Source organism: Oncorhynchus keta, chromosome 33 (assembly GCF_023373465.1).
Source record: "Oncorhynchus keta strain PuntledgeMale-10-30-2019 chromosome 33, Oket_V2, whole genome shotgun sequence".
Lineage (NCBI taxonomy): Eukaryota > Metazoa > Chordata > Actinopteri > Salmoniformes > Salmonidae > Oncorhynchus > Oncorhynchus keta.
In genome coordinates this window covers 23,943,784-23,958,783 of record NC_068453.1, presented here as the reverse complement: position 1 = coordinate 23,958,783, position 15,000 = coordinate 23,943,784, and the positions used below count along the sequence as shown (strand labels likewise).

At 44.5% G+C, this 15,000-nt stretch overlaps 1 protein-coding gene across 1 annotated transcript in view; it reads right to left on the bottom strand.

Moving 5' to 3' along the window:
• Positions 1-15,000, bottom strand: part of LOC118370769 (ankyrin repeat and sterile alpha motif domain-containing protein 1B-like) — a 495,760-nt gene that overhangs the window by 137,744 nt on the left and 343,016 nt on the right. Inside the window, 3 exon segments of the mRNA XM_052492534.1 lie at positions 1,316-1,394; positions 12,142-12,267; positions 12,594-13,258. Of these exon segments, the coding sequence (XP_052348494.1) occupies positions 1,316-1,394; positions 12,142-12,267; positions 12,594-13,258 (870 nt within the window).

Here is a 15,000-nt window from a genome sequence, read left to right as displayed (position 1 = left end):
GGCAATGTGGCTATCGAACGAGCCCGCCATGGTAGAGGAAGAGTGTGGAGGAGAGAGGCAAGAGAGGGGGAGGATGGTAGGATGGAAGGGGGGGCTTGATGATGGGGGTTGGGGTTAGGCTTGACTGAGGGTTATGAGCATGGCTGAGGGGTGAGGGTGGAGGGGCGTAGCATGCTAGGGTGCTGGGGCAAATGAGGGGGGGTAGGTGGATAAGTTTAGGGTGGTTGGAGGTAGATCCAGGGATTTGGAAAAGAGGGGAGAGGGCTAAGGTTAGATCCAGAGAAGAGGTGCCGTCCTGGGGGTAAGATCCATGAGAGAGAGGGTGCAGAGGCTGGAGGTGGTAAGATAGATCCGATAGATGCGTGTCTTGCTGCTGCTTTCCTTACACGCTCTCAGCTGTTGCTCCTGCCTGCCTGTTCGCCTCGTTGTGTATATGTACGGGTGTGTGTGTGTGCGTGTGTGTGTGTGTGTGTGTGTGTGAGCAGGAGCGAGAGAGAGAAAGAAGGAGATAGGGAGAGCTGCCTGCTTGGTAGAATTCTCTTTATCAAGTACTCCCACACTCAACTGGATGCTTTCTGCAGCCTTCTCTCTCTCTCTGCTCTCCCCCGCTCTCTCTCTCTCTCCACTCTGCCTTCCTCTCCCATTCTCCCTCCTCTTTCTATCCTCCCTCCCTACTCCTGTTTCTCACTCACTCTCTCTCCCTCCCTCGATCTCTCTGCTCTCCCTTCTTTCTCTCTCTCTCTCGCTCTTTTCTTGGTTCTCCCTCTCCCTTTCCCTTCTCTCTCTCTCTGTCGATATCTCTCTCTCCCCTTCTTCTCTCTCTCACTCTATCCCCCTCTATCTCAGTGCCTTGCACAGATAGCAATAGCCATCAGATGAGTCTCTTTGTCCGAGAGCTGAGCTGCCCCAACACACACAATGTGGGTGCGGGTGCGTTGGTGGGAGACAACAGGTTTAGCACATAGCGCAAACAGCATTTCTCAAAGTGGTTACCATGGTAAGGGAATGCTTCACATGCACAGGAGAGGAGAGGCGGGATGATAGAGATCAGGGGAAATAGAGAGAGAGAGAGAGAGAGAGGAGGCAGTTTGATGAGGAAAGAAGGGGGAATTTAGAGGGAAAGAGAAGGAGGAGAGAGAGCTGAGAGGGTGAGTGACAGAAGGACAAGTGGGGATGAGACAGAACTGAGGAGGACAGAGGGAAAGATGAGAAGGGAGAAAATGAGAGAGGAGAAAGAGAAGGAGGAGAGAGAGGTGAGAGGGGGAGTGACAGAAGGACAAGTGGGGATGAGTGCAGTTTCTGACTATCTATTTACCTGCATTATTCTCCTTGATCCCTTCTGAGCTCGTGCCAGTGCTGATGCCAGCCCCAATGGAGCTCATTATCTTATCAATCTGAATGGAGAGGGGAGAGAGAAGAGAGAGAGAGGAGAGAGAAGAGAGGAGAGAGAGAAGAGAGAGGGGAGAGAGAGGCGGGAGAGGAGAGAGGAGAGAGAGGGGAGAGAGAGGAGAGAGGGGAGAGAGGAGAGAGAGGAGAGAGGGGAGAGGGGAGAGAGAGGAGAGGAGAGAGAGGAGAGGAGAGAGAGGAGAGGAGAAGGGAGAGAGAGGAGAGAGAGGAAAGAGAGGGGAAAGAGGAGAGAGAGAGGAGAGAGAGGAGAGAGAGGGGAGAGAGGGAGAGAGAGAGGAGAGAGAGGGAGAGAGGGGAGAGAGAGAGGAGAGGGAGAGGAGAGAAATGAGAGAGGAGAGAGAGGAGAGAGAGGGGAGAGAGAGAGGAGAGGGAGGTGAGAGAGAGAGGAGAGGGAGGGGAGAGAAATGAGAGAGGAGAGAGGAGAGAGAGGAGAGAGAGAAGAGAGGAGAGAGAAGAGAGAGGAGAGAAGAGAGGAGAGAGGAGAGGGGAGAGAGAGGAGAGAGGAGAGAGAGGAGAGAGAGAAGAGAGGAAAGAAGAGAGAAGGGAGAGAGGGGAGAGAAGAGAGAAGGGAGAGAGGGGAGAGAAGAGAGAAGGGAGAGAGGGGAGAGAAGAGAAGGAGAAAGAGGAGAAATAGGAGAGAGGAGAAAGAGGAGAGAGGAGAGAAGAGAGAAGAGAGAAGGGAGAGAGGGGAGAGAAGAGAGAGGAGAGAGGAGAGAGAGGAGAGAGAGAGGCGAGAGAAGAGAGAGAGAAGAGAGAGAAGTGATGAGAGAGGAGAGAAGATAGAAGATATGAGAGGAGAGAAGAGAGAGGAGAGAAGATATGAGAGGAGAGAAGAGAGATGAGAGAGCAGAGAGGAGAGGGGAGAGGGGAGAGAGAGAGGAGAGGGGAGAGATGGGAGAGAGGAGAGAGAGGAGAGAGAGAAGAGAAGAGAGAAGGGAGAGAGGGGAGAGAAGAGAGAAGGGAGAGAGGGGAGAGAAGAGAGAGGAGAAAGAGGAGAAAGAGGAGAGAGGAGAAAGAAGAGAGAGAGGAGAGAGAGAGAGGAGAGAGAGAGGAGAGAAGAGAGAAGGGAGAGAGGGGAGAGAAGGGAGAGGGGAGAGAAGAGAGAGGAGAGAGGAGAGAGAAGGGAGAGAGGGGAGAGAAGGGAGAGGGGAGAGAAGAGAGAGGAGAGAGGAGAGAGGAGAGAGAGAGGCGAGAGAAGAGAGAGAGAAGAGAGAAGATATGAGAGGAGAGAAGAGAGAGGAGAGAAGATATGAGAGGAGAGAAGAGAGAGGAGAGAGCAGAGAGGAGAGGGGAGAGGGGAGAGAGAGAGGAGAGGGGAGAGAGGGGAGAGATGGGAGAGAGGAGAGAGAGGAGAGAGAGGAGAGAGAGAAGAGAGGAGAGAAGAGAAGAGAGAAGGGAGAGAGGGGAGAGAAGAGAGAAGGGAGAGAGGGGAGAGAAGAGAGAGGAGAAAGAGGAGAAAGAGGAGAGAGGAGAAAGAGGAGAGAGAGGAGAGAGAGAGAGGAGAGAGAGAGGAGAGAGGAGAGAAGAGAGAAGGGAGAGAGGGGAGAGAAGGGAGAGGGGAGAGAGGAGAGAGGAGAGAGGAGAGAGAAGGGAGAGGGGAGAGAAGAGAGAAGAGAGAGGAGAGAGGAGAGAGGAGAGAGAGAGGCGAGAGAAGAGAGAGAGAGAGAAGAGAGAGAGAAGAGAGAGAGGAGTGATGAGAGAGGAGAGAGAAGAGAGGAGAGAGAAGTGGTGAGAGAGGAGAGAGAGAATAGAGAAGATATGAGAGGAGAGAAGAGAGAGGAGAAAGAGAAGAGAGAGCAGAGGGGAGAGAGAGGAGAGGGGAGAGAGGGGAGAGAGAGAGGAGAGGGGAGAGATGGGAGAGAGAGGAGAGATGTGGGAGAGAGGAGAGATGGGAGAGAGAGGAGAGAGAGGAGAGAAGAGAGAGGAGAGAGGAGAGAGAAGAGATAAGAGAGAAGGAAGAGAGAAGAGATAAGAGAGAGGAGAGAGAGGAGAGAGAAAGAGTGGAGAGGAGAGAAAGGAGAGAGAGAGGAGAGAGAAGAGAGAAAGGAGTGATGAGAGAGGAGAGAGAAGAGAGAGAAGAGGGGAGAGAGGAGAGAGAGAGAAGAGAGAGAAGAGAGAGAAGAGGGGAGAGAGGAGAGAGAGAGAAGAGAGAGGAGAGAGAGAAGAGAGAGAGGACAGAGAGGACCGTGAAAAGAGAGAGGAGAGAGAGAGAGGAGAAGAGAGAGAGAGAGTTGCAATTTAGAAAATGTTCATGCTGTATCTCTAGCTGCCTATATGTAAATTGGTGACATGGTCGTTATAAATTCTAATGAATGGCAATCAATCACCTTTGAATTTTATTGAGTTGACAGGCGAGGAGGACAGAGGAGGCTGAAGGAGGAAAGGGGAGATTTGGAGGAAGTATGAAGAAGGGGAGGGAGGGAAAGGAGGGGAGAAGATGGATGGGAAAGCATGAAAGAGAGAGAAAGAGAGAAAAAGAGTAACCATCTAGGTTACGGCTTCAGAAGCCTCTGTCTGCCTTTAAACTCGTCTACAGGAGGATTCCACAGCAGGAATCTGACCCTAGACCTGGTGTTAAGCACTCAACTGTGCAGCGCAGCACCATACATCTGACAGGCTCAATTGACAAAATGACTTGTTGGAAAGGTGGCATCCTATGAAGGTGCCACGTTGAAAGTCACTGAGAGCTTCAGTAAGGCCATTCTACTGCCAATGTTTGTCTATGGAGATTGTGTGGCTGTGTGCTCGATTTTATACACCTGTCAGGAGTGGCTGAAATCGACGAATCTACTCATTTGAATAGGTGTCCACATAGTTTTCTAGATAAAGTGTAGATTTCCTTCATTTCCCAGCGTTTCCATTCTGTTTTCCCGAAGCAGGTAATTAAATATGACCCTTTATGTATAATTTCTGCAGATTAATAGAAGAATCTGTAGGTAATTTATCATCATCATTCAGCATCTATAGAATTGTATGGCGTGTGCAATGTATGGCAAACCATCGCTAATGAACGAAAAACTGGGATCATCACACCCCTACTATACAGCATGTGAAAGACTGGGATCATCACAGACCTACTATACAGCATCTGATAAACTGGGATCATCTCAACCCTACTATACAGCATCTGATAAACTGGGATCATCACAACCCTACTATACAGCATGTGATAAACTGGGATCATCACACCCCTACTATACAGCATCTGATAAACTGGGATCATCACAGACCTACTATACAGCATCTGATAAACTGGGATCATCACAGACCTACTATACAGCATCTGATAAACTGGGATCATCACAGACCTACTATACAGCATCTGATAAACTGGGATCATCACAGACCTACTATACAGCATCTGATAAACTGGGATCATCACAGCCCTACTATACAGCATCTGATAAACTGGGATCATCACAGACCTACTATACAGCATCTGATAAACTGGGATCATCACAGACCTACTATACAGCATCTGATAAACTGGGATCATCTCAGCCCTACTATACAGCATCTGATAAACTGGGATCATCACAGCCCTACTATACAGCATCTGATAAACTGGGATCATCACAGCCCTACTATACAGCATCTGATAAACTGGGATCATCACAGACCTACTATACAGCATCTGATAAACTGGGATCATCTCAGCCCTACTATACAGCATCTGATAAACTGGGATCATCACAGCCCTACTATACAGCATCTGATAAACTGGGATCATCACAACCCTACTATACAGCATCTGATAAACTGGGATCATCTCAGCCCTACTATACAGCATCTGATAAACTGGGATCATCACAACCCTACTATACAGCATGTGAAAAACTGGGATCATCACAGACCTACTATACAGCATCTGATAAACTGGGATCATCACAGACCTACTATACAGCATCTGATAAACTGGGATCATCACAGACCAACTATACAGCATCTGATAAACTGGGATCATCACAGCCCTACTATACAGCATCTGATAAACTGGGATCATCACAGACCTACTATACAGCATCTGATAAACTGGGATCATCACAGACCTACTATACAGCATCTGATAAACTGGGATCATCACAGACCAACTATACAGCATCTGATAAACTGGGATCATCACAGACCTACTATACAGCATCTGATAAACTGGGATCATCACAGACCTACTATACAGCATCTGATAAACTGGGATCATCACAGACCTACTATACAGCATCTGATAAACTGGGATCATCACAGACCAACTATACAGCATCTGATAAACTGGGATCATCACAGCCCTACTATACAGCATCTGATAAACTGGGATCATCACAGACCTACTATACAGCATCTGATAAACTGGGATCATCACAGACCTACTATACAGCATCTGATAAACTGGGATCATCACAGACCAACTATACAGCATCTGATAAACTGGGATCATCTCAGCCCTACTATACAGCATCTGATAAACTGGGATCATCTCAGCCATACTATACAGCATCTGATAAACTGGGATCATCACAGCCCTACTATACAGCATGTGAAAAAGCCATATGATCATACACATCAATTAGATCACACATGTCAAACACACCCAGTATATTAGCCATCAGCTTAAGTGTTTTGTTGCTATGTTCAGGAGTGCAGAATCCAGTCTAGAACAAGGCTCTACACTAATGATGATGTTTTGGACTGTCAATTAGTGAGGTTTATTTATTTATTTTACCTTTATTTAACCAGGCAAGTCAGTTAAGAACATATTCTTATTTTCAATGACGGCCTGGGAACAGTGGGCCGACAGATTTGTACCTTGTCAGCTCGGGGGTTTGAACTCGCAACCTTCCGGTTACTAGTCCAACGCTCTAACCACTAGGCTACGCTGCCGCCCCAATGAATTGTATAGGCTGATCATATGTGTATGGAAGAGGTGGCTTAACGTGTGTGTGTTCCTGGGTGTGTTCCTGGGTGAGTTCCTGTGTATGAAGTTGGACTCCTTTTCCTGCATATCTTAACATCGGTCACCTCTCCAAATACACCCAAGAAAAGCATTAGTGCTGGTGTGTGTCTGTGTGAATAGTGACCAGAAGATCATTTGGCTGTGAGTCAGTGTGAATAGTGTGAATAGTGATCAGAAGATCATGTGGCTGTGAGTCAGTGTGAATAGTGTGAATAGTGACCAGAAGATCATTTGGCTGTGAGTCTATATGAATAGTGATCAGAAGATAATTTGGCTGTGAGTCCATGTGAATAGTGTGAATAGTGATCAGAAGATCATTTGGCTGTGAGTCCTGTGTGAATAGTGACCAGAAGATAATTTGGCTGTGAATCAGTGTGAATAGTGTGAATAGTGATCAGAAGATCATTTGGCTGTGAGTCAGTGTGAATAGTGTGAATAGTGATCAGAAGATCATGTGGCTGTGAGTCAGTGTGAATAGTGTGAATAGTGATCAGAAGATCATTTGGCTGTGAGTCAGTGTGAATAGTGATCAGAAGATAATTTGGCTGTGAGTCAGTGTGAATAGTGTGAATAGTGATCAGAAGATCATGTGGCTGTGAGTCAGTGTGAATAGTGTGAATAGTGATCAGAAGATCATGTGGCTGTGAGTCAGTGTGAATAGTGTGAATAGTGATCAGAAGATAATTTGGCTGTGAGTCAGTGTGAATAGTGTGAATAGTGATCAGAAGATCATGTGGCTGTGAGTCAGTGTGAATAGTGTGAATAGTGATCAGAAGATCATGTGGCTGTGAGTCAGTGTGAATAGTGATCAGAAGATCATTTGGCTGTGAGTCAGTGTGAATAGTGTGAATAGTGATCAGAAGATCATGTGGCTGTGAGTCAGTGTGAATAGTGATCAGAAGATCATGTGGCTGTGAGTCAGTGTGAATAGTGATCAGAAGATCATTTGGCTGTGAGTCAGTGTGAATAGTGATCAGAAGATCATTTGGCTGTGAGTCAGTGTGAATAGTGATCAGAAGATCATTTGGCTGTGAGTCAGTGTGAATAGTGATCAGAAGATCATGTGGCTGTGAGTCAGTGTGAATAGTGATCAGAAGATCATTTGGCTGTGAGTCAGTGTGAATAGTGACCAGAAGATCATTTGGCTGTGAGTCAGTGTGAATAGTGATCAGAAGATCATTTGGCTGTGAGTCAGTGTGAATAGTGATCAGAAGATAATTTGGCTGTGAGTCAGTGTGAATAGTGATCAGAAGATCATTTGGCTGTGAGTCAGTGTGAATAGTGACCAGAAGATCATTTGGCTGTGAGTCAGTGTGAATAGTGATCAGAAGATCATTTGGCTGTGAGTCAGTGTGAATAGTGTGAATAGTGATCAGAAGATCATTTGGCTGTGAGTCAGTGTGAATAGTGATCAGAAGATCATTTGGCTGTGAGTCAGTGTGAATAGTGTGAATAGTGATCAGAAGATCATTTGGCTGTGAGTCCTGTGTGAATAGTGACCAGAAGATAATTTGGCTGTGAATCAGTGTGAATAGTGTGAATAGTGATCAGAAGATCATTTGGCTGTGAGTCAGTGTGAATAGTGACCAGAAGATCATTTGGCTGTGAGTCAGTGTGAATAGTGATCAGAAGATAATTTGGCTGTGAGTCAGTGTGCATAGTGTGAATAGTGATCAGAAGATCATTTGGCTGTGAGTCAGTGTGAATAGTGTGAATAGTGATCAGAAGATCATTTGGCTGTGAGTCAGTGTGAATAGTGATCAGAAGATCATGTGGCTGTGAGTCAGTGTGAATAGTGTGAATAGTGATCAGAAGATCATTTGGCCGTGAGTCAGTGTGAATAGTGATCAGAAGATCATGTGGCTGTGAGTCAGTGTGAATAGTGTGAATAGTGATCAGAAGATCATTTGGCCGTGAGTCAGTGTGAATAGTGATCAGAAGATCATGTGGCTGTGAGTCAGTGTGAATAGTGATCAGAAGATCATTTGGCTGTGAGTCAGTGTGAATAGTGTGAATAGTGACCAGAAGATCATTTGGCTGTGAGTCAGTGTGAATAGTGACCAGAAGATAATTTGGCTGTGAATCAGTGTGAATAGTGTGAATAGTGATCAGAAGATCATTTGGCTGTGAGTCAGTGTGAATAGTGACCAGAAGATCATTTGGCTGTGAGTCAGTGTGAATAGTGATCAGAAGATAATTTGGCTGTGAGTCAGTGTGCATAGTGTGAATAGTGATCAGAATATCATTTGGCTGTGAGTCAGTGTGAATAGTGTGAATAGTGATCAGAAGATCATTTGGCTGTGAGTCAGTGTGAATAGTGATCAGAAGATTATTTGGCTGTGAGTCAGTGTGAATAGTGACCAGAAGATCATTTGGCTGTGAGTCAGTGTGAATAGTGACCAGAAGATCATTTGGCTGTGAGTCAGTGTGAATAGTGATCAGAAGATAATTTGGCTGTGAGTCAGTGTGAATAGTGACCAGAAGATAATTTGGCTGTGAGTCAGTGTGAATAGTGTGAATAGTGATCAGAAGATCATTTGGCTGTGAGTCAGTGTGAATAGTGATCAGAAGATTATTTGGCTGTGAGTCAGTGTGAATAGTGACCAGAAGATCATTTGGCTGTGAGTCAGTGTGAATAGTGACCAGAAGATCATTTGGCTGTGAGTCAGTGTGAATAGTGACCAGAAGATCATTTGGCTGTGAGTCAGTGTGAATAGTGATCAGAAGATCATTTGGCTGTGAGTCAGTGTGAATAGTGACCAGAAGATCATTTGGCTGTGAGTCAGTGTGAATAGTGACCAGAAGATCATTTGGCTGTGAGTCAGTGTGAATAGTGATCAGAAGATCATTTGGCTGTGAGTCAGTGTGAATAGTGTGAATAGTGATCAGAAGATCATTTGGCTGTGAGTCTATATGAATAGTGATCAGAAGATCATTTGGCTGTGAGTCCATGTGAATAGTGTGAATAGTGATCAGAAGATCATTTGGCCGTGAGTCAGTGTGAATAGTGATCAGAAGTTCATGTGGCTGTGAGTCAGTGTGAATAGTGATCAGAAGATCATTTGGCTGTGAGTCAGTGTGAATAGTGTGAATAGTGACCAGAAGATCATTTGGCTGTGAGTCAGTGTGAATAGTGACCAGAAGATAATTTGGCTGTGAATCAGTGTGAATAGTGTGAATAGTGATCAGAAGATCATTTGGCTGTGAGTCAGTGTGAATAGTGACCAGCAGATAATTTGGCTGTGAGTCAGTGTGAATAGTGACCAGAAGATCATTTGGCTGAGTCAGTGTGAATAGTGATCAGAAGATAATTTGGCTGTGAGTCAGTGTGAATAGTGTGAATAGTGATCAGAAGATCATTTGGCTGTGAGTCAGTGTGAATAGTGATCAGAAGATAATTTGGCTGTGAGTCAGTGTGAATAGTGTGAATAGTGATCAGAAGATCATTTGGCTGTGAGTCAGTGTGAATAGTGATCAGAAGATTATTTGGCTGTGAGTCAGTGTGAATAGTGACCAGAAGATCATTTGGCTGTGAGTCAGTGTGAATAGTGACCAGAATATCATTTGGCTGTGAGTCAGTGTGAATAGTGACCAGAAGATCATTTGGCTGTGAGTCAGTGCGAATAGTGATCAGAAGATCATTTGGCTGTGAGTCATTGTGAATAGTGACCAGAAGATAATTTGGCTGTGAGTCAGTGTGAATAGTGACCAGAAGATCATTTGGCTGTGAGTCAGTGTGAATAGTGACCAGAAGATCATTTGGCTGTGAGTCAGTGTGAATAGTGATCAGAAGATCATTTGGCTGTGAGTCAGTGTGAATAGTGACCAGAAGATAATTTGGCTGTGAGTCAGTGTGAATAGTGATCAGAAGATCATTTGGCTGTGAGTCAGTGTGAATAGTGACCAGAAGATAATTTGGCTGTGAGTCAGTGTGAATAGTGACCAGAAGATAATTTGGCTGTGAGTCAGTGTGAATAGTGACCAGAAGATAATTTGGCTGTGAGTCAGTGTGAATAGTGATCAGAAGATCATTTGGCTGTGAGTCAGTGTGAATAGTGACCAGAAGATAATTTGGCTGTGAGTCAGTGTGAATAGTGTGAATAGTGTGAATAGTGATCAGAAGATCATTTGGCTGTGAGTCAGTGTGAATAGTGTGAATAGTGTGAATAGTGATCAGAAGATCATGTGGCTGTGAGTCAGTGTGAATAGTGTGAATAGTGACCAGAAGATCATTTGGCTGTGAGTCTATATGAATAGTGATCAGAAGATCATTTGGCTGTGAGTCCATGTGAATAGTGTGAATAGTGATCAGAAGATCATTTGGCCGTGAGTCAGTGTGAATAGTGATCAGAAGTTCATGTGGCTGTGAGTCAGTGTGAATAGTGATCAGAAGATCATTTGGCTGTGAGTCAGTGTGAATAGTGTGAATAGTGACCAGAAGATCATTTGGCTGTGAGTCAGTGTGAATAGTGACCAGAAGATAATTTGGCTGTGAATCAGTGTGAATAGTGTGAATAGTGATCAGAAGATCATTTGGCTGTGAGTCAGTGTGAATAGTGATCAGAAGATCATTTGGCTGTGAGTCAGTGTGAATAGTGACCAGAAGATCATTTGGCTGTGAGTCAGTGTGAATAGTGATCAGAAGATAATTTGGCTGTGAGTCAGTGTGAATAGTGTGAATAGTGATCAGAAGATCATTTGGCTGTGAGTCAGTGTGAATAGTGATCAGAAGATCATTTGGCTGTGAGTCAGTGTGAATAGTGTGAATAGTGATCAGAAGATCATTTGGCTGTGAGTCAGTGTGAATAGTGATCAGAAGATTATTTGGCTGTGAGTCAGTGTGAATAGTGACCAGAAGATCATTTGGCTGTGAGTCAGTGTGAATAGTGACCAGAAGATCATTTGGCTGTGAGTCAGTGTGAATAGTGACCAGAAGATCATTTGGCTGTGAGTCAGTGCGAATAGTGATCAGAAGATCATTTGGCTGTGAGTCAGTGTGAATAGTGACCAGAAGATAATTTGGCTGTGAGTCAGTGTGAATAGTGACCAGAAGATCATTTGGCTGTGAGTCAGTGTGAATAGTGACCAGAAGATAATTTGGCTGTGAGTCAGTGTGAATAGTGACCAGAAGATCATTTGGCTGTGAGTCAGTGTGAATAGTGACCAGAAGATAATTTGGCTGTGAGTCAGTGTGAATAGTGACCAGAAGATAATTTGTCTGTGAGTCAGTGTGAATAGTGATCAGAAGATCATTTGGCTGTGAGTCAGTGTGAATAGTGACCAGAAGATAATTTGGCTGTGAGTCAGTGTGAATAGTGACCAGAAGATCATTTGGCTGTGAGTCAGTGTGTATAATATTTCTCACCAATGGAAATAAACACGTGGATCACAATCATGCTTAAAAGTATGTCAGAGGTACTTTACCACCACCCGTACACCACCCCCGGCGGGCACACACGCCACCACTAATGCTTTTCTTGATTTACTTTCTATCTCTCCATCTCTCTCTCTCTCCATCACGGCATGCATTTTTCAAACCTTTTTTCTTATTCAATCTATTTTCTTAATTTTCTCTCACTTTTTTTTTTTTTTACTTTATAGAAGAGAAAGTAAAGTAACCTGGACATTCATGTCATTTTTCTCTTGGACCAGAAACTTTGTGTGTAGAACAGACTCACAGATAATTGACCACGTCATAATAGACCACGTCATGTCTTCTTTGTTTAAGTTCTAGACATGACATTTCTATCTGACTGAACAGCAGCCACAGCATGTGCTTCTCTCACCTCCTCCCATTCAGCAGTGAAGGAGGGTGTTCTCTCTAGCTGGCCCCCAGGACTGGCGGTGTCCCCTGGGCTAGAGCTTCCTCTCGGCCCCTGGCCCCTGGCCCCCGACCCCCAGTGGTACTCCTCCTGAAAGAGACAGTCAACACACTGTCCATTACATCTACATTTAACAATGGATCCATCAATTGGATCAATATCGTTTATCAAGTTGGACAACTGTCTGTGGCTTGAAGCAAATTCTAAGGTGAGGTTCTGTAACAGTCATTCCCCCAATGGTAACCAAACAAACGGTTACATTTACCAAGACCCACCCTCTCAGTGTAATAAGCCTGGGGCAGTACTTTTAACCGCAATTAATATTACACCTGACATTTCACACAAGATACAGAGGGAATGGTCAAAATAACAGCACTGTTTCTCCATGAAAAGGGGATATAAACACGACAACAGACCTGTATGGGCGACACAGCCACCAGGTTGGAGTCAGACTTGGACAGTGACTTGGAGAGCTTTAGGTCCAGCACACTGCGAGGTATGGATCTCATCCTGCCCAGGGTAAAGGCCCTGTCCTCGTATCCAGACACCGGTGTCCCCTCCCTGAGTCCACCAGCTCCCGACACACACACCCTCACCACCACCGCCTCCCCGTTCCAACCATATGGCGAGGAGGAGGAGGGCAAGGCGCTCTGGGGGTTCTGGTTAACCCGGGTGTGGAAGATGGTGCGATAGACTACCTGAGGTTTGGGGGGTCTGTCGTCTTTGATGGGGTCTTTGGGGATCTTCAGAGCCAACGCCTTGTTTCCTGTGTGAGGGATAATGAGAGGCGGTGGCGGTCCAATTCCTAATTCAGGGGGCTGGGTTACCGAAGTGAGGTTGCCGTGGTTACCGAGGTTGGTTACCGGGCTGGTGTGGGGGTCCGAGGGGGTGTGTTTTCGGGCTTTGGGGTTGGTGTTGGAGGTGTAGAGGTGGTAGGGTGTGTCGGGCGTCTCGCAGGCCGGCGAGGAGCCGTGGAGTAGGCCGGCGAACTCTACAGGGACGAGGCTCTGTCGTCGGTCGTCTGGTAGTGGGAGTGTATTGGAAGAGGCGGGGGGAGGGTTCTGCTGGTACGGCCCGTCGTCTGAGGAGAGAAAACACACACAGCAACCAATCTTATGAGATCTCCCTCTCTTTCTCTTGTGCTGACATGGAGAAAGTAAAAGGTGCACCATAACCATACCATATCCATACCATATCCATACCATAACCATACCATAACCATACCACAGCCATACCATATCCATACCATAACCATATCCATACCATAACATAACCATACCACACCCATAACCAAATCCATACCATAACATAACCATAAACATACCATAACCATACCAATACCATAACCATACCATACCCATATCCATACCACACCCATACCACACCCATACCATAACCATATCCATACCATAACCATACCACACCCATAACACATCCATACCATAACCATACCCATAACCATATCCATACCATAACCATATATAACCATATCCATACAATATCCATACCATATACATAACCATAACCATATCCATACCATAACCATATCCATACCATAACCATATCCATATCCATACATAACCATAACCATAACCATATCCATACATAACCATATCCATACCATAACCATATCCATACATAACCATAACCATATCCATACCATAACCATAACCATATCCATACATAACCATAACCATATCCATACATAACCATATCCATACCATAACCAACACCATATCCATAAATAACCATAACCATACCATATTCATATCCATACCATAAACATATCCATACCATAACCATATCCATACCATAACCATATCCATATCCATACATAACCATATCCCATACCATAACCATATCCCATACCATAACCATAACATATCCATACCCATATCATAACCATATCCATACCATATCCATACCATAACCATATCCATACCATAACCATATCCCATACCATAACCATATCCATACATAACCATATCCATACCATAACCATATCCATACTATAACCATATCCATACCATAACCATACCATATCCATAACCATACCATAACCATATCCATACCATAACATAACCATACCACACCCATAACCAAATCCATACCATAACATAACCATAACCATACCAATACCATAACCATACCATACCCATACCATAACCATAACCATACCACACCCATAACACATCCATACCGTAACCATATCCATACCCATAACCATATCCATACTATAACCATATATAACCATATCCATACCATAACCATACCATACCATAACCATAACATATACATAACCATACCATAATATATCCATACCCATATCCATACCATAACCATATCAATAACCATACCAGAACATATCCATACCCATATCATAACCATATCCATACCATATCCATATCATAACCATATCCATACCATACCATAACCATACCATACCCATACCATAACCATATACATATCATAACCATATCCATACCATATCCATACCCATATCCATACCATAACCATATCCATACCCATATCCATACCCATATCCATACCATAACCATATCCATACCATAACCATATCCATACCATATCCATACCATAACCATATACATACCATAACCATATCCATACCATAACCATACCATAACCATATCCATACCATATCCATACCCATAACCATACCCATAACCATATCCATACCATAACCATATCCATACCCATAACCATATCCATACCCATAACCATATCCATACCATATCCATACCATAACCATATCCATACCATATCCATACTATAACCATACCCATATCAATAACCATATCCATA